Source organism: Physeter macrocephalus, chromosome 4 (assembly GCF_002837175.3).
Source record: "Physeter macrocephalus isolate SW-GA chromosome 4, ASM283717v5, whole genome shotgun sequence".
Classification (NCBI taxonomy): Eukaryota; Metazoa; Chordata; class Mammalia; order Artiodactyla; family Physeteridae; genus Physeter; species Physeter macrocephalus.
In genome coordinates, this window is record NC_041217.1 from 73,005,693 (window position 1) to 73,031,865 (window position 26,173).

General features: G+C 39.9%; 1 protein-coding gene and 1 non-coding gene across 26 annotated transcripts in view; both read right to left on the bottom strand.

Moving 5' to 3' along the window:
* UBAP2L (ubiquitin associated protein 2 like) overlaps window positions 1-26,173 on the bottom strand; it is a 42,338-nt gene that overhangs the window by 12,671 nt on the left and 3,494 nt on the right. For 9 of the 25 annotated variants that reach the window (XM_028488794.2, XM_028488797.2, XM_028488791.2 and 6 more), the window contains exons 1-18: window positions 25,383-25,512; window positions 24,085-24,162; window positions 23,435-23,545; window positions 19,647-19,848; window positions 19,181-19,276; window positions 18,712-18,757; window positions 18,065-18,177; window positions 16,197-16,256; window positions 13,922-13,974; window positions 11,802-11,887; window positions 9,051-9,222; window positions 5,223-5,421; window positions 4,337-4,614; window positions 4,007-4,179; window positions 2,776-2,965; window positions 1,990-2,044; window positions 1,409-1,583; window positions 481-553 (exon numbers count right to left, since the gene is read on the bottom strand). In XM_028488794.2, coding sequence (XP_028344595.1) covers window positions 481-553; window positions 1,409-1,583; window positions 1,990-2,044; window positions 2,776-2,965; window positions 4,007-4,179; window positions 4,337-4,614; window positions 5,223-5,421; window positions 9,051-9,222; window positions 11,802-11,887; window positions 13,922-13,974; window positions 16,197-16,256; window positions 18,065-18,177; window positions 18,712-18,757; window positions 19,181-19,276; window positions 19,647-19,848; window positions 23,435-23,545; window positions 24,085-24,162; window positions 25,383-25,472 — 2,250 coding nt within the window. In that variant the 5' untranslated portion in view covers window positions 25,473-25,512. Of the gene's footprint in view, window positions 1-480; window positions 554-1,408; window positions 1,584-1,989; window positions 2,045-2,775; window positions 2,966-4,006; window positions 4,180-4,336; window positions 4,615-5,222; window positions 5,422-9,050; window positions 9,223-11,801; window positions 11,888-13,921; window positions 13,975-16,196; window positions 16,257-18,064; window positions 18,178-18,711; window positions 18,758-19,180; window positions 19,277-19,646; window positions 19,849-23,434; window positions 23,546-24,084; window positions 24,163-25,382; window positions 25,513-26,173 lie in introns of those variants that run through there. The other 16 variants (XM_055084305.1, XM_028488801.2, XM_055084304.1 and 13 more) reach the window with 3 other exon arrangements.
* On the bottom strand, window positions 2,350-2,486 carry LOC112062242 (small nucleolar RNA SNORA58). The gene has a single exon (XR_002890635.1). It is a non-coding gene; the product is annotated as a small nucleolar RNA SNORA58 (small nucleolar RNA).

Genomic DNA, 26,173 nt, shown 5'->3' on the forward strand with positions numbered 1-26,173 from the left:
TCCACAAATTGTTATAAAATCACAACAGTGAAATTAATTCTTTGGCCAAAAGCTCTCATCTGGCCTCTACTTTCATAGGATGCCCAGACTCAAACTGATTATTTTCAGGACTCATGTTTGCCATACCCCAGACCAGTGAATGAAAATGGATGTACCAGTTAGAAAGGGATGTTCTTACAGAATTTATCATAGCATACAAAGTCCCACCCAATTACAGTGTTAAAAAAAAAAAGTCATATATTCAAAAAAGTCACTTCCAGGGCTTTGAGAATTGGCCCACAGCTCTGCAATATTTCTGGATTCTTCTGCCTCTCTCGGCTTCAAACATCCTTTTACTCCTTTCCTGCAACTTCAGATGAATTATCATTTTGCCACCTCATGAAGAAATTTTCAAGAGTCCCTTCTTGGGAGACTCTTACAGTTGGACAGTTGTTTAAGTGTAACAAGACCACACTTCCTCTTTTATAGCATCACACTTACCAAAAGAGTGGATGTCGAAGTGCGCCCAGAAGATGTTGATGACGAAAGGGTATTCTGCTGAGTAGATAACGTGCTGTAAGGTACAAGAGGTTGCCATTAGCCATAGGGCTATGGTTACCTGATCTGGAGCTTCAGTCAAGAACACAGGCCAGACACAGAGAACTGACTTGTGGTTGCCGGCAGGCGGGGTGGGGAGGGATAGAGTGGGAGTTTTGGGTTAGTAGATGCAAACTAGTATACATAGAATGGATGAACAACAAGGTCCTACTGTATAGCACACAGAAATATATTCAATATCTTGTGAGACAAACCATAATGGAAAAAAATATAAAAAAGGAAATATGTATGTGTATAACTGAATCACTTTGCTGTACAGCAGAAATTAACACATTATAAATCAACTATACATCGGGCTTCCCTGGTGGCGCAGTGGTTGCGCGTCCGCCTGCCGATGCAGGGGAACCGGGTTCGCGCCCCGGTCTGGGGGGATCCCGCATGCCGCGGAGCAGCTGGGCCCGTGGGCCATGGCCACTGGGCCTGCGCGTCCGGGGCCTGTGCTCTGCGCAACGTGAGAGGCCACAGCAGAGGGAGGCCCGCATACCACAAATCAATCAATCAATCAATCAATCAATCAACTATACATCAATTGAAAAAAAAACAAAGAACACAGGCAAAGGAGGCATAATATGGGACCAAGGAGATCTGAGATCATATGGTAAACACAATGGCCAGCCAGGGGTAGTGAGCAGTTAAAGCAAGAATGGGTGTTGAAAAAGGGAAAAAAGCCTCCTCTGTCTTTACTTCCCATAGCTTTTAGGTCATCCACTTAGCTAATGTGGTCTCTGCTAGGCAGAGAGGACAAGATAGAACCAGAGAGCTCTGTTATTACTACTCACCAATCCAAACCTCCATCCTCACCCCAAATCACCTGCTGTGTTGTGTGGTGGTACTATTTGGAATCTCCTCATTGTGGCTCAAGCCACCCAAGGAAGATGAGTGCTGATTGGTTGTCGTCAGTAAGGAAGCTGCAGATACCGTTTCACTGAGAGGGGGGATGCTAGAAGTGGAAGGTGAGTCAGATTTCACTGCAGAGCCTGTAGCACCTGGAAATAAAGAAAGGAATTCACCTCATCAGAGGAAGTTATTGAGAGGTGACGACAGCCATAGGCTCTCCCAAAGACAAGAGTGTGAGTTATTTAGTAATGGACCACTAACATTTAGGTACAATCTTTTCTTTTTTTTTTTTTTTAATTTCAAGCATTTCACAGCACTGATCTCATTTGTCCAATAAAGAGAACCCAGAGAATTATCACTGTTACAAGACAGAGAACCTGAAACTTACGATAGTTTGAGATTAAACAGCAAGGTAAAAAGAACCAAGCTAAGACTATACCAGAAGTTTTGATCATTGAGGCAGGGTTCTTTTCACAACAATCTACGAAATGCAAAAATATTTAAAGGGGAGTAAAAACACTACAACTGAGAGGAAAAAGCCTGGAGAACACTCACCTTCAACAGATTGCGTGGTCTGTAACTGCGTGGCCTGCACAGAACTGAAGCCATTCTGGTACAAAAAACAGAGGAATAAGAAACAGACAAACACAAGTGAATAGGTCAAGTTATCACATTGACTCAGCTTAACTTCTGTCAACCAATTTCTTTCAGAGAAATTCTACAAGTTAATGAAAGGATTAACATAATGTATACTACCCAAACAAAGTAAAAAAACCAAAAATTTAAAAACAACAAAAATAAGATATACCAACCCTGTGTGACCCAGGGCAACAGAAGGCAAGGCCCAAACTGCTGAAGAGATCCCAAACCCCAAACAGACACAGGAAAGGTCCAAATCCAGTGATTCCTGGGGGAGGATGTGGGAGTATGACAGTTCAGCCAAACCACCTATTCTGCTGGCTGCATCTGACAGTCACTCCACATTGCCTCTAGCATATGCTGTCCCCCTCACCAAGCCAAGACATAGCAAGGTGAAGTCTACTGATATGCACCCACAGAAGGCTGGCAATCAGATCTTCCAAGAAGAGAAAACAGGTAATTGAGACTGATTCTACTAAAGAGAATGAATCTTTAGTGCAAAGAGAATGATCTTCTGGCTCTAAGTCTCCAAGGTTAGTGAAGAGAACTTTTATTTCACCAACCACAAAAATGTGGTTCAGCTTCTCAATCAGCACTTCAGAGGTGTCTTAGCACCATTTGTCAAGAAGTAAAACACTAATATTTCAGAGATTTTGCCCGCTATTCTCCTAACCAATGCCCAGGGGCTCATGAAGCCAATACCTTTGCCTGAGTCAAGTCCTTTTGGGGTGATGAAGAGATGGAGCTGGGGTACCGCCGAGTCTGTGTGGATCTCTGTTCATATAGAGGGCCCTGAGCATTATTTTGGGAGGTATAGGTTGTCGACTGAATTGGGCCACTCTGATAACCGGACTCCTGACTCTGGTTAGATGAAATTGTGGATGAAGATTCACTGTGGGGAATGGAGAAGGAAAATCTGAGAGATGAATAGAGCAGATCCACTGATCTGCTCTAAAACAGTGGAGATCCACTACTTGTGTAAGTTAATTACAATCAAAAAGAAAAATTCCAGCAACAAATAAAAGAAACTGCCGCAATTTTCTCCTGACAACAGTAGGAATTTCCACATCCTATAGAGCCAGGGATCTAAGCTAACAATCGAGTTTAAAAACATTTTCAACTCTTAAAGGAAGAGAAAAATTTCTTGTTCCCTTACATCCTGCTGTTATTAGAAAAAGAGGCTAAAAGTCAGTAGAAACGATATACTACTCTTGGTCCCTTTGATACCATCATAACATGAACCCTAAACATGGGAAAAATCACCTTTTGCTCATGTTCATTTTAAGAAATTCTGAGCTCCTGGCCCTCTCAAAAACCCTATGAAGTAAAATTCTCTTGAAAGCCACTTTTAAAATATTCATATGCATTAACAGCAATTATGATTCAACAGAGCTAGGCTGGGGCAAGATATCTCTATTTTTAAATTCTAAGGATTGAAAAAAATACCCTAGTACTCTGAAATTCCTCCAGGATTTTCTACTGCTTAAGATGGCCTTCCCTGATAGCTATCAGAGGAGGCAGGGAAGGTTCTACTGGAAAGGTTTCTTTTAATTTTGTAATATATTAATGCTACCTCCTTCCTAGGAGTTCAAAGCTACACCCTTCATAGGCTTAAGTCCACACCAAGGGGCTAAAAGTGTCAAAAGCATTTTTAGCTGTGGTAGATGCCAAGGTACTCTGTTAAAGGTGGGGTACATGTCTCTAGGAACTGTGCCTGGACATTCTAGAAGTGCCCAAGGGATACATTTCTGTTTAGAGTTAGGAAAAACCTAGTAAAGATATTTTAAAGTGCTCAAGAAAATGCTACAATTGGCTACTTTTCCCTCACTCAATCAGAGGCTTGGCCTGTCCAGAGTTCTACGAATCAGCAAGAGATTTAGAAAAACTGGTAAAGGTCTGATAAAAGAAGTCTTATGATGGCTGTTTCCTCTACCTGGCCGTGCTGGTATAGAGGCTACTTGGAGCCTGGCTTGAAGAGGCGCTCGTGGTGGGGGTGGACTCATAATCAGAAAGGACAGGCTCTGACCCAAACTGCAACGCCCCAAACTGCAGGTTTAGCCCTGAGATATCTGCCGAGCCAGGCATCTCCACAGCCAGAGCAGGAATCTGTAGAGAAGAAAAAGTAATGGTTTACTATAAGCTTACTATAAGACTAATGAAAAATTTCTGCTTCAAACCTCCAAATTACACCCTTACAATCTCAATTCTCAAATCCCACATCCCTTTGCCCTAAAATAATACCTATCTAAAAGTTCAAATATACCTTAGAAGTCAAGGAGGCTTTTTTCTTCTGCTGTTTCAGTTTTTGCTGAGCCGGCTGAGGGCTGGACGATTGGTTGTCTGAAGACCCAGGAGACATTTGTGGAGCCGAGGTGGATTTGCTTGGCAGAGGAGAAGATGGGGGTGGAGGTGCAGCAGTGGAGGTAGCCACTGCGGGTGGCTTCTCCTGAAGGAACACCTCCATCATGGTTGAAGACGGGGTGAAAGCCTGGCGCTTTGTAAAGGGGCTGTGCACTGTTGAATCATTTGGGTTCTTCAAATCTGCACGAGGAAATCCAATAAGCATGAGGCCAGAGGTGCTCATGAACCTCAAGAAAATGCTATTATCCTGCTCTAGAGCCATGAATTAGGCCCCCAGGAATCAGAAACTCATATAAACAGGTCCTCTTTTAAGATTTAATCTCATTTCTATAGGTGGCAATCATTGGATTTTATTTGTTAAGTAGAACCTAATCAAATAAAAACTATTACCCTGCCTATGTAAGAAAGGAATCCAGGAATTGTTCATGTTTAAAGTGTAAGGTCCTAAAATGGAAAAGCCCAAAGGCAGTATGATGTTTTCAAATACTAAAGATAAACCTAGAGAAAACCCAAAACACCCTCAGGACAACAGAAGACTGCAAATGTGTACAGGGCTAAATTTGATGAAAGAGATATAGAGATATACAGCCTCAACTTATGTATTTATTTATTATTCCCCAGCTTTCTGAACTGAGCCTATCTCACCAGGGGAAATCAGTGTGGGAAAAGAGCCAGTTGGATGCCCTTCTTCTCACTTCAGAACACATTCTCCACCCCTACTCCTGCTAGCCTCTTGGCAGTAATGCTCCCATGCTTAAAGAATTCAAATCACTTTCCATATTTCTCACCATACTGCACCAGCGATGGGGATTGTGTGGTGGAGCCCATGTCCCAAGAGGAGGTGGTGGTGGTTCCAGATTGAGAATGCTGAGCTGCCAACTGAGCCAGGGCCTGAGCAGTCTTGAATTGCTCCAAGAACTGGGAGCCTGTGGTGCTGCTGCCTTTAGCTTCACCGACATCACCAAATCCTTTCCCTAACATGCTCACCTGTAGATCAAAACAGAGATTAGAGAAATCCACAGCCAAGCAACTTTGTTCAACTACTCAAAAAACAAACAAACAAACAAAAACAAAACACTTATCCCAGTTAAGAGCCAGTATAGATAAAACAAGTAAAGAAAGTCCAGGGCTTCCCTGGTGGTGCAGTGGTTAAGAATCCGCCTGCCAATGCAAGGGACACAGGTTCAAGCCCTGGTCGAGGAAGATCCCACATGCCGCGGAGCAACTAAGCCTGTGTGCACAACTACTGAGCCTGAGCTCTAGACCCTGTGAGCCACAACTACTGAGCTCGCATGCCACAACTACTGAAGCCCACGCGCCTAGAGCCCGTGCTCTGCAACAAGAGAAGCCACCGCAGTGAGAAGCCCGTGCACCGCAACAAAGAGTAGCCCCCACTCACCGAACCTAGAGAAAGCCCACGCACAGCAATGAAGACCCAACACAGCCAAAAATAAAAATAAACTAAATAAAATTTTTTAAAAAGAATGTCACCAAATAGAATAGTCCATTACAGCATAAGCTCTGGACTCAGAATGTCTAGATTCAAATCCTGGTTAAATAATTGTGGAAAAATTACTTGTAATTGGTCTGTACCTCATTTTCCTCATCTGAAAATAGTAATAAAAGTAGTACCTCATAAAGGTGTAGGAAGATTAAACAAATACTATATAAAGCATTTAATATGTGCATGGCACATAACAAGCAGTCAAAAAAATAAGAGCCATTAAAATTTATACCATTACCATCACTTTCCCCTCCCTCCTTCTCAGGGACTCCTTTAATGACTGGAGGAGTCTTCTCCCCTTTGAATTTTTAATCAACTAATACTTGATTATTAAGCTAACATGAAGGTGATATAAAATTTCACTTCAGCCATTAAAGTCTTTGCCCCTTCCACTGAACAGCTCAAAAGGAACAAAAACAACTAACTGAGCTTCATCTCAATGTTTCTAATAAGTAGCATAGAGACAAAGAAGCAAAGTTAAGGGGCTATCTCAACTTCTGCACTAAATGATCAAGTAATGAGTCAATATGATTTTATTGTTTTCTGTGTATATCCAAGTTCTACAGGGTAATCATGATGACAAAACAAAATTTACTCTTAATGCTTTTGGGGGATTCTCTCTATTCCCTACTACCAAGTAAAACTACCAGCCTAGACCAGAAGATTAACCGTGTGGCCTTGATTATTCTAAAGAACCTCCAAGGAGATTTAGTCTAGTCTCTCTTAAGTTCTTACTTAAGCACATAATGATCTTCATCATTAAGCGATGCTTATACAAAACCAATCTGTCCAACCCAAGGTAAGACTTTTTTTTCCCACTTCAGTCTGTATCCCAAGACTATACAAACAAGAACAAAAACACTGGAAATCTAGTTGAAAGTACAGGATTGCGGCAGAGAGATGATCCCGCACAGCAATGATTACCAAATATTCTGCAAGCATGTAACACTGAAGGTATAGAAAATTACCTAACATTCATATATTATGATAATGGGGAAGGGCTCCTATATTACTTATACCTATTAAATTTTAAGGGAAATTAATCCTCTAACCTCTGTCCTCAATGGAAAAGAACTACATTAAATAGCATACTGATTAACACAGGTAATGAAAAAAAAGAATAGTACTTATGTTTAGTTTCACATATCACATGACACACATTAAACAGAATGTTAAAGTAGAAGTATACTGAAAACTTATTTTTGATATGAGAATTTGGATTTAGGTGTAAATCTTCAACTCCAGACATTAAAGGCAATTAAAAGTGACACAGAGCACTTAACCCATTTTCCAGTCATATATCTTAGGTGTTGGTAGTTATTTTCTGATCTTCATTATATCTTCCTACAACCTTCGTCCCATTTTGTTTCTTCCTTCTTTTTCTTTTTAGTCCCAACACTCCTCTCCCTCCTCTGCCACCTTTTCTCTCCTGTGACCACTCATACATGGCAGAATATCAACCACCAAATTACTATTAACACAAAAAACTATTTTAAGACAACCGTTAAAAACTAAGAGTGGGACTTCCCTGGTGGCGCAGTGGTTAAGAATCCGCATACCAATGCAGGGGACATGCATTCGATCCCTGGTCCAGGAAAATCCCACGTGCCGCGGAGCAACTAAGCCCGTGAGCCACGACTACTGAGCCCTTGTGCCAGAACTCCTGAAGCCCGCGCGCCTAGAGCCCGTGCTCCGCAACAAGAGAAACCACTGCAATGAGAAGCATGAGCACCGCAACAAAGAGTATCCCCTGCTCGCCACAACTAGAGAAAGCTTCCGCACAGCAATGAAGACCCAACACAGCCAAAAATAAATAAATAAATAAATTTATTTTTTAAAAAACCTAACAGCTCTGGATTAGAGGCTGACTTGGCAGTTTTACAGCTGAAGTAATTACTCTAACGTTACTACTAGAAAAATAAAAGTATATGCATACACATAGTTTCTTACCTCTTACAACTATAGTAACCCTCCACCAAAAAATAAACAGGAAAGTAAGGAAAGTAAAATAAACAGGAAAGAAGAGAGAAAAAGCAGTACTTTTAGGATTTACTGACCATCTTTGTTTAGTCATTTAACCTTTGCTATAATTGATGACCTTGAATTTTAAAAAATATTCTGAATCAACAAGTCATTTGCCATAAGTGCTCTAGGTTGTTAATAACCAATACCACTACTTCCACATTTGTGGAGACTTTACCCATTATCTTATTTATCTTCCTGAAGCCCTGTAAGATAGGCACAGCAAGCGCTCTTATCCCCACTTACAGAGAAAGGGAGAAATAGCTAGTAAGTGGGCAGATTCAGGAAGACCCCAAGTTTTTAGAAGCCTAGCTCAGAAATGTCTGGTTTAAATGAAGACATATGACAATTCTGCTCTATCAAGAAACAGGGAACTGCTGGACTTCCCTGGTGGTCCAGGGGTTAAGACTCCGTGCTCCCAATGCATGGGTTCAATCCTTGGTCGGGGAACTAAGATCCCACATGCCGCACAGTGCAGCCAAAAACCAAAAAACAAACAAACAAAAAGCACGGAACTGCTACAACCTTCCATCCAAGTTTAATTAGTATTACTAATACTAATTTGTATTAAAATTGGCTGTCACTGATTTTCACTCTTCAAGAATAATAGTGAACAATGTTCACACAATAACTTCAGTAAATGATGTTAACTCATTTTTTTAAAGTCTACACATTAAAAAAATACATTTAATTAATTAATTAATTTATTTATTTATTTTGGCTGCGCTGGGTCTTAGTTGAGGCATGTGGGCTTCTTAGTTGTGGCATGCATGTGGGATCTAGTTCTCTGACCAGGGATCGAACTCGGGCTCCGTACTTTGGGAGTGTGGAGTCTAACCCACTGGCCCACAAGAGAAGTCTCCTAACTCATTTTTATAAGATGACTCAGTCTGTCCAAAGCTAAGTCCTCTCCTAGAGCCATATCCCTTACTACCCAACTCGACATCTCCACACCCAAGTCAGCTTAGGAAGACAAAAGAAGACGCTTTACTTTGCCCCAAACCTCTGGGTATCACTGAAAGGAATTACTGTATGTATGTGCTGGGGTTGCACAAAAGTTTGGTTAGGATACACCATGTTTCCTACTTACCATACTGTGATGAGAAAACGTGTTCCCTGAAGCAGGTTGTGATATGGCACTCTGCTTCGAGTTACTGAACACCAGAGGCTGGGCAAGAGAAGGAGCCTGAGATGGATCCAGATTAGATGAATCATTCTCCATTGAAGATGGTGTCTTCCCCAACAGAACAGCAAGGTCAATTCTGGTGGAGAGATGGGAGCTTGATGAATAATGACTGAACATTCCAGCATTCCCTAACACCTGACTCAGACTATGGTTAGATCAAAATGAAGTCACTCCCCAGAAACACAAAGCCGTGAAATGCTTAATTCATCAAAATAACAGATCTGTAAGAACCACAACAGTATCTACCTATGCTCCATTGAGGCTGCCAACCTTAATAATGTTGAATATTTTAATTTTAGTGAAATTAACTTAGTGAAATATCAAATGTTAGTTTTAATACAGCAGCTCGATAATTGGGCCAAAATTTACAAATTTTTACCCATGATCTTAATGCTAAATACCTGTCATTACCAATATCTAATATATAAAACCACATACTAGAATGCTGGCTTCCTCAAGCAGCTTTGGAACAAGAAGGGTTTGGGGAATTTTTCCCCCAATTTTTAAAATATTTCAAGTTACCTGTGGTATAATGAAAATATATACTAGGGGCTTTGCAAATTTCCTGAGTCGTAGGAGTGTCTTTTGTTTTTCATAATTGGTCTCTTTCAACCACAGTTTATGCTAATAAAGTTAACAGGGTGGGACCCCTCACAGAGTTTCAAGAAGGTGGCTGGTCACCAGAAACACCAAGAAAGTGATTAGAGAGTTGGAACTATCAGCCCCACCACCCTCCACCCACTTCTAGGGAAGGAAGAGGAGCTAGAGATTGAATTCAATCACCAATGACTTTATCAATCATGCCTATGTAATGAAACTCTGATTAAAATCTCTTGAACAATGAGGTTCAGTGAGCTTCTGGGATGGTGAACACATCGATGTGCCAGGAGGGCAGCACACCCAGAGAGGGCTTAGAAGCTCTGTGCTCCACCAACTCCCATACCATGCCCTATGCATCTTCTCCATCTGGCTCTTCCTGAGTACTGGTTATAATAAACCAGGGACAGCAAATAAAACTCTTTCCTGAGTTATGTGAGTCATTCTAACAAATTATTAAACCTGAGGAGGGGGCTGTGAGAACTCCCAAATTTGTAGTCGGCTGGGCAGAAATGTGCAGGTGGCCCATTTGCAGCTGACCTCTGAAGTAAATAAAGGCAGTCTTGTGGTACTGAGCGGTCAACTTGGGTCTGCGCTAACTCTGGAGAGTTAATGTCAGAACACCCAGCTGGTGTCAGAGAATTGCAGAATTGGTGTGAAAAAAAAAAAAATCACAGATATTTGGTATCATAGGAAAAAAAAAAAGTATGGAGGTTCCTTAAAAAACTAAAAATAGAACTACCATATGACCCAGCAATCCCACTACTGGCCATATACCCTGAGAAGACCGTAATTCAAAAAGAGACATGTACCACAATGTTCACTGCAGCACTATTTACAATAGCCAGGACACGGAAGCAACCTACATGTCCAACAACAGATGAATGGACAAAGAAGATGTGGCACATATACACAATGGAATGTTACTCAGCCATAAAAAGAAACGAAATTGAGTTATTTGTAGTGAGATGGATGGAGCTAGAGTCTGTCATACAGAGTGCAGTAAGTCAGAAAGAGAAAAACAAATACCGTATGCTAACGCATATTTATGGAATCTAAAAAAAAATGGTACTGATGAACCTAGTGGCAGGGCAGCAATAAAGATGCAGACATAGAGAACGGACTTGAGGACACGGGGGAGGGGATGGGGGAAGCTGGGGCGAAGTGAGAGTAGCATCAACATATATACACTACCAAATGTAAAACAGCTAGCTATTGGGAAGCAGCAGCATAGCACAGGGAGATCAGCTCGGTGCTTTGCAATGAACTGGAGGGGTGGGATAGGAAGGCTCAAGAGGGAGGGTATATAGGGATATATGTATGCATATGGCTGATTCACTTTGTTGTACAACAAAAACTAACAGCATTGTGAAGCAATTATACTCCAATAAAGTTGTATGAAAACAAAAAACACATTACCTCTGGTAATGACATCCTGAACATCCTATTCCTATCGCACTTCTCTTTAGGACATTCTGAATCAACAGCTATCATACCCAGGTCTAGAAATAATCCAAGAGTCTTTCAGGGGATAAAAATATTCCCTGACAAGTGTTATCTTCCTCTACTGACCCCAATACCTATGTTCAAGTTCTAAAAATTTCATAAGCCATATCCTAGGGAAAAAAATTATCACCATACTCAGTGGGCTAAGCAAAGATCATAATTATTAAGCAAGAGAAGAAACTATTGAACAGTTCTGCAAATTCAGAAATAAATGAAAACTTTCCACTTTCAGCTTCTCTTTACCTGACTTACCACAAGTTCTAAGTTCTAAGTTTTCATCAATACCTGTGATGCTGACAAGGCTGACCTATGCATTACAGGGCTATTTGGGGGAGAGTTAGCTTTAAAATTGTAATATGTGGATTTCCATTCAGTAGATTACTAATATCAACTCTTACAAATCTACCAATCAACTTAATAGGACCATAATGTGATTTGGTTATCATTATTACCGACACCATGGGAGTCTGTAAAGGCCCAGTGCCACTCTTCATTACAACTAACTTAGTAGATACCCTTGGGAAAAGATACTGAATTATACCACACACTTGCCTCTGACCAGCAGTGATTGTCACATTCTCCGCAGGCAGAGGCACTGACGACACATTAGAGGCAGTGAAGATCTTGGTCTCAGAAAGCTGGAAAACAGAAGAATTAGTCACTCCTGGTGTTACGTAGGTTTCAGTCAGAAACCTGGCACAGGTAAGGGGAATTCAACATCAAGAAAAAGGGGAAAACCCTTAGAAGAGAGAACTATCTACTCTAAGGAATCCTGAATGGACTGACCTTCAAGCCCCTTCTATCTATGCACAATGGTTTTATCAAAAGAGAGGGTAGAATCAAGAAACCCAATAAAATCTAATGGAGTCACATAATATGCACACTGAACTTATAGGAAGGTGAATATGCTAGACAGAAAAACAGAGAAAGGCCCTTTAAATTTTCCCGCTACAGCTCCCAACTCCTACCTCAATCCAAACCATACTTTATCTTCCACTACTCCTCTCAAAGAAAGGAAGATCACAGCCAAGATGAAGAGAGAAATAAGTTAATTCTTGGCTTTTGAGCAGTAAGGGCCCAAGTGCTGATGAGTCGATATATGGAGGAATAATTTTAACATGCATTTTTTGGGGACTTCCCTGGTGGCGCAGTGGATAAGACTCTGTGCTCCCAATGCAGGAGGCCTGGGTTCAATCACTGGTCAGGGAACTAGATCCCACATGCATGCCACAACTAAGAGTTCGCATGCCACAACTAAGGAGCTCACGTGCTCCAACTAAGGAGTCAGCGAGCCGCAACTAAAGGAACCCTGGAACCGCGACTAAGGAGCCCGCCTGCCACAACTAAGACCTGGTACAACCAAATAAATAAATAAATACATATATTTTTTTAAAGGCATTTTTTGCCTTAAAACTGACTTTGACCAAAAAAAAAAAAACCAAACTGACTTTGTTACACCTAGTCTCTCCACTATAAAACACTAAAATTAGGTAAGCAATTGTAGGGAATAAATCTTCCTACTATTCAAAAGTTGATTTTTTTTGAGGGGGGGGGGCATGCTGCCTGGCCTTCTGGGATCTTAGTTCCCCAACCAGGAATTGAACCCCGGCCCTCAGCAGTGGAAGCGTGGAGTCCTTAACCGCTGGACCGCCAGGGAATTCCCCCAAAAGTTGATTTTTTTTTTTTTTTTTTAAAAACTTTTTGATTAAAATCTCCCCTCTAAAAACAGGGAATCCACTCCCCCAAATATATCGTTCTCTGAAAGGTGGTTAAGCAGACAAGCCAAATCTTAGAAAGTATTCACAAAGCAGTCCAGCTCTGCTACAATAGAAAAGAATCACCCTCTGATGCTGATACATCCAGAATTTTAAAACTCAGGCCTGAAAACCAAAACAGTTTGACACATCATTTCCTCTTATCATATTCTGTCTTGACTGAATAAATACAAGTATAGGAAGAAAGTTCATCCATGATCACGGGAAACTGTAATTCACAGCAAAAGCCTGACTGTGACCAGGGAACAGGAAAATTCTTTTACTCAGGTACTACTCCAGTGAATTCATATAGCTTGTTTATGTGCCACCCATCTATGAGGTTTTCTAGTTTAGTCAATCTGGAAGATAGCCAAACCTACATGTTCATCTCAATTACAATCACCACGTTGGGCTCTTAGTACAAAAACAAAAGGGGTCCCAGAGTCAACCAGACTGTAAACTTAAGAACCTGGTACTGTAACTCTCATCTGTACCCACCTCTAAGCCAATTACAGGACCATACACCAATGCCTGAATGTGAACCAAATAACTGATTTGCTCCAAGGAGAGTCATGTGCCACCAGAAGCTGCTACTCAATGCACAACCTGCCTAACTCCATTTCTAGTGCCCTACCCAACCACCATCTCTTCCTGGGATAAATCCGACAATCAGATATTGGACTTACACAAGTGCACTTGCCCTTTCCATAGTCTGGTTCCACAGAGTCCTGTTCATGCCCAGTCTCCTTCATATAACATATGTGAAATGTTCTGGCTCAGAACACTATTTTGGATGTAAAAGTTTTGGGTCAGAATCTTAAGGGTGAATTTTGAGGGGTAGAAACATACCCATTTTCTATCCCTAAACACCACTTAGGGATAGAAGGTACTAATGAGGAATGACCTGGGAATACCTACATCTTCATTCCAATCTTCAGTTCCCCACTCCTCTGTTGCAGTCCTCCATGCACCTGGGAATAAAGGAAAAACAATGAAGTAATTTTAAGTACCAGTAAAAAGCATAGGCAGAAAATACGGATGTATTAAACTTTTGGCAGCCAAAAGTGTAACCAGAATTTAGTAATCAGAAGGGATTCTGGGCTTCAGAGGGAGGAAAAGACTTTTTAGAAAGGGATACCTCAGAACAACCAGGGTTTTAATAAGATTATGATTTCACAGCTATTTTCAGTTCTTGTTACACAGCTGTAATAGGAAAGAGAGCCAGACAGTAAGAAAGAGAGAGAAAATGCAAGAGAGAGCAAGACTCCAATGGACCCAATGCTCCAAGCAATCTCTTAAGGGCCTTCAGTCCTCTGACTTAGTAGTCTGTTCAGTGAAATGGCAGCAGACAATTTAAACTAAAACATGCAAGCTATACTTATTTGGTATAAGACAATACTGCAGGCAGTCTGAAGAAAGATGGCAGCAGGGGCAAAGGAACACAAATGGTTGCCACAGTATAGTCAAAGGGCAGTGAAGAAGGAAAGGCTTGAAATCCAAACTGAGAGCACCGACACCTACCTGCTATGGGAACTGAATTTAAAAATGCATACTCAGGGCTTTCCTGGTGGCACAGTGGTTAAGAATCCGCCTGCCAATGCAGGGGACGCGGGTTCAATCCCTGATCTGGGAGGATCCCACATGCCGCAGAGCAACTAAGCCTGTGCACCACAACTACTGAGCCTGCGCTCTAGAGCCTATGTGCCACAACTACTGAACCTGTGTGCCACAACTACTGACGCCCGCGTGCCTAAAGCCCATGCTCCACAACAAGAGAAGCCACCACAATGAGAAGCCTGTGCGCCACAATGAAGAGTGGCCCCGCTCTCTGCAACCAGAGAAAAGCTCACACGCAGCAACGAAGACCCAACGCAGCCAAAAATTAAATTAAATTTAAAAATGCATACTCAGCAGAAGTCAAGTTTATAGATCATATTGATTTATCTATAAGAAACCCCAATGGATCTGTTCTTTTCAGAAGACACGAGATGAGACTGAAAAACCAAATATGTGTAATAGTTACCATACTGGTCCTAACTATACAAAACACAAAATCTGACCTGCTGAGGTCATGGCACAGACAATGGAGGGGCACAGTTTCTGTAGGAGAGGTCCGTAAATAATCAAACCACCTTCCACATTCCCCTTGTTTTGCTTCACGTATACGCATATCCTCAGAAAAGGAACCTGCCATTTTTTAAGGAATATAGGTGAGTTTCTATGAGACCTAAGATTCTTCCCTTCAACCAAAGAACCACACTAAGTAAGAAATAGGAACCTCTGTGTAGCAAGGACCAGAAAACGCCTTATTTTCTTCTCTAGAATAACAGTATATATTTAATAATTCTTAAAACATTCTCTCCAAATGGAGAAAACTTCTTACAAGAATGAAGGAATGAAGGCGTGGCATTCAGATTTCACTGTCACTGAAGAGAAATACTCTAACACCTACAAAACCCATCTGAAATTCTCTTAAACATTTAATAACGAAAAGTCCTATTTCCTAGAGAAAAATATGTTCAGTGCAATACCTTTCCCAGGACAATGTTAAAACTGTGCCAGGGAAATTCCAAACCACTTAATAATGACAATGTTCTCCAAATCAAACTGAAGTCCAATCTCAGTTTAGACAAGTTACAAACCACATTCTTCTCTCCCTCTCTAGTGATGGCATATTTCCTCCCCATTGACAACCATCCCACCCTGGCTAATTGGAATCCAAAATCTGGGTTAACACATACACACAATCCTAGAATTGGAAGTGATCTAAGAAGTTATTTACTACTGAGAGGCTATCTCTCAATGCAAGAATTTTTTTTCCCCTGCACTCTGGCGACTGCATCTGGAATGGAAAGGAAGACTGTAGACAGCTACTTGACACATTCCTATATAGGACATATGGTCTCGGCTAAGGAAAAGGACTACACTGAGGAAGCGTTAAGGCGCAGAAAGAGTGCAAATGCTCTGAACAAAAGATTAGGGCTTCCATTCCATCAGCAAAAAGCACAGACAATATAAATGTTAAATATTCATTAAATAATTTTTTTAAGGAGGAAAAACAGGCACAGAATATGAGAGAAAGAAGCAGAAAAATAAAAAGCAGGAAGACAGAAAAATGACATATCCACAGATATTTCAGTTCATAAAAATCTATTAAATATCCGGGGCAGTTAGGCGCCTGGATGTATCATACCAGGAGCAGTCTCAAATTTTCGGGGATAATTTGACCCCTCAACCCCAATGAAATCAAGTCCTGAAACAAAAAAGAAAAGAAAAGAAAAAACAACCAGTGAAATTTTGCTTGTGAATAAGAATGTCTGCCCCCAACACACAATTCCCACTGTACCTGTGGATATTTTAAGGGTAGATTTGAGTCTCTTTTTAAATTAAAAAGGGAATTTGTAATTTGCTATTATGAAAACACAAAAAGAGATCATGCGTGAAGGTAAGTTTAAATCATGAAACCTGAAGGGAATGCATGAAACTATACTCAACACTTTCACACTAACAAGATGACAGCAGCAATTCACATAATTTTTCATTCAGCCACAAATCAAAAATTTCTGATTCTAGCCTCCCAAATCTGCTATTCTCTACTCAGTATAAATAATCACACACCTCTTCCTTCCCTCTCTCTTTTCCCAACCAGATCCTTGTTGCAAATAGCTAAGGCTTTCAATCTAGGACTGGGACTCCATGCCTGATTTTCTATCCACAACTAAAACCAAATCCCTCAACTTCTATTATCTTTTCTGCCAATGATAAAAAGCCAAATACCCAAGAACGAACTAGAGCTCAGAAACATATCTGTTATTCAGATTGTTACCAATGCTCTACAAAGCCATCAAGAGATGAATAAAGAGCAGTTCTAATACCTCCAAAGTATAAGTTAAAACAGAAAAGGATATTTCACAGCCAAATGGTTAAGGGACTTCAAAAAGATATCTAGCTTGCCAATAACTCAACTTTAGCCTCCACCAATGAGAAATCTGTATTAAAAATGAGTTTATAAGATAGCCTGATCAACAAAAAGCAAGTAACATTCAGGACCTGAGGTACAGCATATTGTGGGCAGTAGATGAGAAGTGATTTGTGCCAAAGACCTTCCTAAAGACGCAGGATTAACGTAACAGATCTTTGAAAGGGGGCAAGGCAAATTTAAATGGATAAGGAGTCAAAGAGCCTATTTCATGCTCTACTATTAACCCTTCCCCCACTTTGTAAGAGGAAAAAAGTCTCAGGCTTTCCATGTGCTGGCTCAGCCAGAAAGAGGTAGCTGATCTCATAAGCAAGTACTCTGGAATCAAGAGGCTGCTCTTATTTAAAGTAGTAAAAGTTACCTCTTACTCCCAAACACATCTTGGTGTATTGCACAAGCCTAACATATCCTCAAACATATATACGCTACCCAAATATGCATCAAAGTCAGCTAACAAAAAAAGCGAATCCCATAATACTCTACCACAACCAGAAGACTATCCAACAAAGAGAGGCAGAAAGTCTCCAGATTTCCTTCTTGCCCAGAAACTGAGATTTCCCAAAAATTAAGGGGAAAAGATACTCCTACCTCTGTATGCAGAAACAAATAAATTGACAGTGGGCTTTGATTCTGGGCCCTATTCATCTTTACAAGTAGTGGCTTGATTAATTAATTCTGGATATCTTTTCAAAAGGCAAAGCTAAGTAGCCAAACAGAAACACTAGGAAATACAATTGGAGCTAATGGTATAATAGAAAGAGCATGAGCTTTTAGAGTCAAAAAATTCTGAGTTCAAATACTAGCAAATTTCACAACCACTCTTGCAGTCTAAGTCTTGTCATCTGGAAAGTGACGATAAATAATGTCTATTTCATAAAATAGTGATGAAGATCAGGTGAAACAGCAAGTATAATGTGCCCATGGGCACACAGTAAATGAAAAGAGTACATTGTAATTCAGTTGTCACCCCTTTCTGTCTCTGACTCAGCAGCCAAAAACTACTCCACTTTTTTGTTAATATAACCTCAAAAAAATTATTCCCTTAGATTCCCAGAGACAAGAAACTAATAAAAGTCACTCACTCGTCCCATCATCTGGTTCAAAGTGGCCAGTGTTGTTCCATGTATTGCCGCTATTATTGCCATAGTTATCATCAGTATTGGCCGGCTCTGCATAATCAGCTGGGTTAAAGGTTCTGGGAGGAAAAAAAAAAAAAAAAAAAAAAAAAAAAAAAGCTTAAAAGAGCCTCTGAGCTCTAAGCAGCACCAGTGAAAACTAACTCAAAAGGAGGGCAATCAGAATCTTGACTGTCTCTTTCCTAGTACAGATCAACCATGGCCCCATTCTGTAAGCCTATAAGCTGTCTACTTTTCCTCACTTACCAGCTTAGCTAAAATTTCATGGTATAATCTTAATTTATAACTACTATCCCTTTTGGGGTTAGGACACCAATAAAATCCACATGAAGATTTTGAGAAAATAGCAGGTATTTGTATTCAAGTGAAGCTATGAGATAAAATAATCCAGGTGGTAAATGCTTATCTCCCCAAAATAAGCCCTATACCTATACACACCTGATGAAATAGTCCAGCAATCTTTCTGATCACATTTTGGTTATAGCTGCCTACTATCCTCAGGATACCAGGATATTAACCATGCTAAAACATTATGGTAATGCTTAAGGAAAAATAAAAATTAAAGACTTTAACACTGGATCAATGAAACTTACCCCATTCCTTGGGCAGAAAACCTTCCTCCCCGCCTACCAGAGCCACCTAAAGAATGAGAAAAAGAGGGAGAAAGAAATATTTTAGACGTTGATATAAAATCACCTTGCCAACTGAGGCAGCTTTGGAAAGTAAGTGGTTGACATCATCAGATATTCCTTCTCTCACTCTGCAGCACATCAGTTAAATATAACACAGCAGGACAATTATTATCGACAAGGTTGTTCCTTTGCTGATCAAACTGCTGGATCCTCAAGCAAATACAATAATAGCAACAATAAAGAGCAGAGAAAATGACATCTACCTTCCTTCCCACTGCCCACTCAGTAATCTCTAGAATTTGCATGACACCTCAACAATTAAGGTATCCAGAGTCCATGTGAATTTGTCTGGTTTTAAATAAAGCAGACCCCTACTAAACTAATAAGAGTAGCTTGCCCCCAGTATCCATCCCGCCAACAAACTGATCACCTCTGCCTCGGCCACGACCTCTTCTGCCTCTTTCTGTGCCTCTTCCAGAAGGCCCTCCACTCTTGGTGCCATCTAATCCATTTTCCTGACCTCGAACTGAAATTTAAAAACAAAACAAAACAAAACAAAACAAAACACCACAGATGGCCAGAGCAAAGTGAATAGAAAGTATGTACATAAATGGTATGTATTCATGGTGGTGGGGAGACAAAAACAAAGAAGAGAAAATGAGCTGGAAGGATGGAACATGATGGTTACTAAGGGAATGGTTACTAGTCAAACAATTTTACAAACAGCTACAGGTAACTTCATGCTAAACTGGTGGCTGTTGCTAGAAAAGGCTACATGCAAGAAATGCCAAGGTCTCAGAACAGATGATTTTAAGAAAAATCAAAAGGATGATATAATGGTTACTAGATCCAGCCTCGCAGGGCCCTGACATCCCTCAAGTCTAGACATTACTAACCCACAACTGGTTTTGTTAAAGCCCCATGCATACACTCTCGTCCGCGGCTGGCACCTCTCCCCCGTCTTGGTGGCCCACCACGTCGCCGACTATAGTCTCTGTCCCGGTCTCGATTTTCTTTGCCTTCCTCGTTGGATTCCGTTTGACCACCGTCCTTCTGTCCTGAGACTCCTTTCTTCTTCCCAACCATCTCCCAGGAATGCTAAAGAAGAGCAGAGCATTCATGTCTAATCAATATAGGTTGCTACCAGGAAACCAGAGATAAAAGCTGGGACAACTGTTAACCATTCTCCTCTCAGCATCCACATCTAAGATGACTTCTATTAGTTTATTTCTGTTTAAGTGTAAAGTATAGACAGAACCTCAAAACAAATTCTACACCTATCACTGCAAAATTGAAGCCCTTTTTGTAGAAGAGATGTTTATAAGCAAATGGATTGCAGGGATCACTTCCAAAAGGGTTACCAAGATCTCTATCCAGTTCAGTCACTCGGCGTGGTAGTCAAAGGACCTAGTTACTTACTGGTCCTTTCTTTCAAGTGTGTTTCCTGGGCTGAAAAAACTAATTCCCTTTGGATTCAGTGACTTCCAGTTTTTTATAGCCTTATCCATGTCAAATAAAGCAGAAAAGAAAACTGAAAGTTTGTAAAAGTTAACTCTGAATTCAGAATGAATGAATAGCATTTGACTCTTGAGTATATTCTCTAATTCAGCAACCTAGAATTTAGGAGGAAAACAACTATACCTACTCCCCAACCCACCCCCCTTCACACACATCAATTTCCTTTATTTAAAAGAAGACCAAATAGCAGTCCGGAAAGCACAGCCCTGGCCTTGAGACATGCTGACTATAGGAAGCCTTCCATTCCTGGTTTTATTCACTGTGTTCTCCCCTATACATCCTGAATTGCTACAATACGATTCAACCTTCCTCAAAGCAGTTCATTCCAGATTGCAGGAGGGAATATTTACAATAAGGAAAATGAGCTAAACAGTCTTGCAAAAACTCATTCCTTAGGAAAATGAGTTTTACAAATTTGAAGTTTTTTTTTTTGGCCTCGCCGTGCAGCTTGCGGGATCTTAGTTCCCTTACCAGGGATTGAACCCAGGTTCTCAGTACTGAAAGCGTGGGGTCCTAACTACCAGCGAATTCCCTATAAATTTAAAGTTTTAAACACACAAATACATTGATTTACAAATTTTTGCAGAAAATATGTACAAATAAAAGTTCCAGTTCAATCACCAAGACTATCAGATCTTTACTATCCTAGATACCATCTAACCCAAACTACAATGGCCCTGTTGCTCAGCAACAGGTATCTAATATCCAATAACTTTGAAAATATGGAATAGTAATATGAAATTACTATTAATTTTGTCAGGGTTAATAATATTGTGGTCATATAAAAGAGTATCCTTTAAGGAAAACATGCCAAAGAATTTAGCAAATAAAGTACTATGATGTCTACAACAACTTATTTCCAAATAATCCCAAGTGTCCACCAGTGGATGAGTGGATAAACGAGATGTGCTACAAACATACAACGGAATATTATTCCACCTTAAAAAGGAGTGAAATTCTGACACAAGCCACAATATAAATAAACCTTGAAAACATTTTGCTAAACGAAGACACAAAAAGACAAATATTATTTGATTCCACTTATATGAGGTACCAAGAACAGGCAAAACCTTACATGAGGTAGTGAAAATAGGTGTTACCCCAACCTGGGAGTGGGGAAACAGAGTTAACTGTTTAATGGATACAGTTTCTAATTAGGAAATGAATAAGTTCTGGAAATGGATAGTGGTAATGGTTGTCCAACACTGTGAATGTCCTTAATGCCAATGAATTGTATACTTAAAATAGATAAACTGGTCAATTTTGTTAAATATATTTTACCACAATGTAAACATTTTTAAGTTCAAAAACAGTAAATTTAAAACTATACTAAAAGCATACCTACATATTCTAAAAAGTCCACAGGAAATAGTTTACTAAAAATTAAGTATCTGCCTAGGACTCAGCAGCTCCTTGTTGCCTACTCTTTCAACCCACCCGGATTCCACATTATAGCTGGTAGGTCAATTTTTGCTCACAGTAGCTTCAATTCATAAATTATAGTAACCTTGTAGCTAAATCTACATCAGGAACACTGGAAACCAGACTCCACACAGTTCTTCAAGTTTTTGCTACTCTGTCTCAAAACCTGATAGGTTTCAGAAACCTGTCACCTTTTTCTTCTCTATGGTTATACATCAGCTGCTGGCACCAGATGGGTTCTGTAAGTAAAAAGAATTACTATAATCTTCCCAAGGCACTGCCAGTTTTCTAATACGATCTCATCCAACCAAATACATCCAACAGTGATTCCCATTGGTTTCACTAGTAGCTGGTTTATTTGTGGCATAAACCTACATTCTCTACCTTTTTTTTCTTTTTTGATCCTGTGAAAGGTCAGACTTGTAGCACTAGGCAGGAGATGCTAGAAGGTGAAACAAAATATGACTTGTGCAAAAAAAATAAAATAAAAATAAAAATTCACTTTTTTTTTTGGCTGTGCCACGCAGCATGCAGGACCTTAGTTACTCAACCAGGTATCGAACCCGTGCCCGCTGCACTGGGAGCTCAGAGTCTTAACCACTGGACCGCCAGGGAAGTCCCCCAAAAATTCACACTTTTTAAAAGTGTAAGTAGATCTACCTCCACCTCTAACCCACTCCCTCGAAAATACAGATGCAATTACTCTGGAGTAAACTCAAGATGAACCAGAATTGCTTTCTGATTACCCAGGCAGTAATTTTCAAACAAGGCCCATAATATAAAATCTAATCTAGGACCACACTTTTGAAGAGAAAAAGGTACAAATATAAATTCAATGATTAAAAATAGTTTTTCACTATTATTTCCCATTGCTTCGAGGAAACTGACAAACCTCCAACATTCAGCTAAAGTGACACTGTAACATCAGTAAGTTAATCTCTCTAAGGATGAAATCTGGTTATCAATCTCAACCAAAGATCCCCTGAGTAAGACCAAGTAAATAAAAATGATTTCAAATGATACACTCCTCATTAAAAAAATAATAATAAAGGTCTCTACTAAACACTGCAGGAACATCTCAAAGATTAATTAGTAAGGCAGAATCCCTGTTCTTAAGGGGCTTAACAATTTGAAACAGTAATAAGACAATAACAAAACACAGGATTCTCCTTAAATAGAAAGGAAAGGAGGAGGTGAAAGCAACTCTAAATTCTAGGGCAAGAGTTCCTCCAATATCCCCTATCATCTCCAGGGATGGTCAACAGGCACTAAAGTCTGTTTCTCTGCTAATTCAACAGAAGTTAAGTTCACATGATGAAAAGGTATTGTGAAATGTAAAGCTGATATTGGTGGGAGTGTTCTGAAATCAGAATCCAGTAGTCTGTGGCTTTGTTCAACAGCAATAAAACACATGAACAGAAATCTTCCATGATTAGTAACTAAGGCTATTAAATAGCACCTCTAACTCAGACTAACCAAATATTGAAAACAGTCACTAGCCTAGAATGAATAATTTATTTCCAGGCCAACTAGAAGAAACTGATTTTATCTATTTTCTCCTATTTATTGTACATAAACTTTAAGTATTTGCAACCTGCAGTAAATAATCTCCAAGACAGTTCCTTGCTTTATTTGGAGAATAAGATACTCTGCTTTAAGGTGAGTTACCCCACTTGCTATTTCTGGAATTTATTAGCCTCTCAACAAGGGACCCACTTTCTAGAACACTTTATTAGCACTCTACCGTATCTGGGTTTCCTTCCAGCAGTACATTGATGGCTCTGTTGACATCTCCATTGCAGTCATGCAAAGCAATGACACATTCATCCTGGTTCTTGCCTGTGATATCAATCAACTGAAAGAGAGAGATCAGCAACCATCATGAACAAGCCTGCACTCCCCACAAAAGAAAACTAGGTGAAAAAAAGGGAGAAGACACAGCTGAGTTTGAAAGAACCAGGCTTAAGAAAGTATAACATGCAGAATTTTGGTACTCTAGTTCCAAAAGCAAAATATTAACAACCTGTGATTAGGGATGGGGCAAAAGTATTTATAAAGCAGTTGAACAATACAGCATCTAATAGAGAATCAAATGCAGAAGCATACAGGATCCAGTATACCATGACTTTCCACATTTCCTAAATGCCACAACTATTCAAAGCTGCTGTACAATGGTACCAACAAAGTCATTCAATAAACAAGAGATTAAAATTAAGGTAAAACCTCTCTGGACAAGGTATCTGTCCAAATGGGTACAATCAGACAATAAAAGCACTCATAATTCTTTTAATACTATAGTGGAAAATATCCTGGTAGGCATCAATTCTATTTAACTGTGCTTTGATCTTGATGTCTTTTCCCACAGCTTATGGCAAAAACTAGCGATACACTCACTTGTTTCACCTTTTCCTCAAAGTCAGCATCATTATGGTCCGAAATCATCTGTGCAAGTCGAATTTGTTCCGCAGTGGCCTAAGAAAGCATGATCAAGAGACAACAGTTTAGACAAATAAGAGGGACCTATATAGTCAATATTCTCATCTCCCATCCTGATTTCCTTCTCCTTGTTACAAATGACCAACTAATAAAACGCTACCACCATGACAACGAAGAGTGAAGCTGTGACTATTTCAAGCTATAATCTCTAAAAAAGCAGGGAGCTTTTTCACCTATGTTCACAGTTAAAAAGACTTTCATTTTGGGGTCACAGCACCACTTTGAAACATCTGTGCCTTAATTCAATTTCATTTATTTGCAAAGTCATGTGTAAACCCTGTTCCTGATTCTGCAATGACCAATGCCACCCTCTTATTCCTTAGGGATGAGAATATCATTAAGGTTTAGTCTGAGGATACACTCAGCATATCTTCCAAGTATCCAGTGTATGTTTATAAGATGTCAGATATTTTAGCCCCAACTGAGATTAAGCACTAAAATTCTGCTAGAAATTCACCAGGAAAAAGAAGTGAAAGAAAAATGAATAAGAGGAAAGTTCTAGGCTTACATATTCAATTTAACTGACCATAACCAAATACAAATTAATTTATTCATATTAGGTGCCAACAAATACCAGACTGGTTATTAAAAAAAAAAAAAGATCATATCTAAATCCAACTTAAAAAAAAAAAAGAGAGAGAACTCATAAACCTCAGCATCCAGGTGCCAAGGAGGTTAATTTACTCTTTAAAACTGAGCAATACTCTAGGGTGTCTCATCTGTTAATCTTGAAGGAACACAGTAAAGATGCTAACTCCTCATGGGAAAGGAAAAATCAGATTAGGCCTCAATGAGAACAGAGAGGAAAACAAAAGACAAGTTAGGGAAAAGAAGAGCAAAGGAAAGGAAGAAGGTGGCAAGACAAAGATTGGCTAGAGGGATGTCAAAGTGCAAGGTCTAGGAAATAAGAAACGTATTGCTAAAACAACCCAGATGAATGAAGGAAAATGTTAACTTAGAGATACAAAGCACAGGACCCATTCTTTCCAAGCGTCATAATGCAGTAAATTAAGCACATTGCATCACAGCATGTCATTAACAGTTACCAAGCCCCAAGTGAAAAGAGGCATGGATTAGAAAATAAGAATAAAGAACCCAAACTAATAATCCAAAGCACAGAATGATGCTGCACTAGATGGAAACCAGTATCAACCAGCAAGGCTACCCCATGGATCCATATCCCTTGGGTTCTTTACCTGGGGCCGCTGCTTGTGCTGCGTCTGATTTTGGTTTTGAGGTGGTTCCCAGTTTCCCCGGGCTCGGTTAGTGCCCACCGACGTCATCATTTACAGTATATACAAATAACAGTATTTACAAGGTAGAATACTGAAAGATTTAAGAAAAAAAAAAAAGTTTAGATGTTAAATGTGGGCAAAATGTTTTCAACCTCTCTTTCATCAGCACCTTCACCACATTGAGAGACAAACCAACATTCACCTGTTCTTGAGACAGATTTCCAGTATGATAAATTCCTTAGGGAACTGTGACTATTAATCCATTTTTGTAAAACAAGAAATATATAAAACATGTGTTAAGTGATGGTTTGTTTTAAAGTTATGAGCACGATTTGGTTACAGTCCCCTATAAGCAGCCTTTGTGAAGTTTTGCTATCTTGATAGTAAGCAAAACAATGTTAATAATCAAGTCTTCCAATAGGTGAAAATACCCAAAGTCCCTTTGACAGAAGGAAAGATAATCAGCAAAGCCTGGAAACAAAAGCCTTCCATGAAGGGGATTAGTCTACACTCCAAATAAAAACAATTTAAAATGCTGTACTCAACCTACCTTTGAAAACAGCTTTACCTGCCTTACAACCTTTTAAACGTAAGTTGTATGTGTCCTCCATCATTTTGGAAAGGACAAGCTCAAACCTAGCCTCTCTCTTCCTCCCTCAAGTTTCTATCTCTCAGTATGGTGTGGGGGCTCCCACACCTTTCAGCAAGGCACGTATCAGCCCCAGTGACTTTGCCCAGAATCTCAGTTCCTT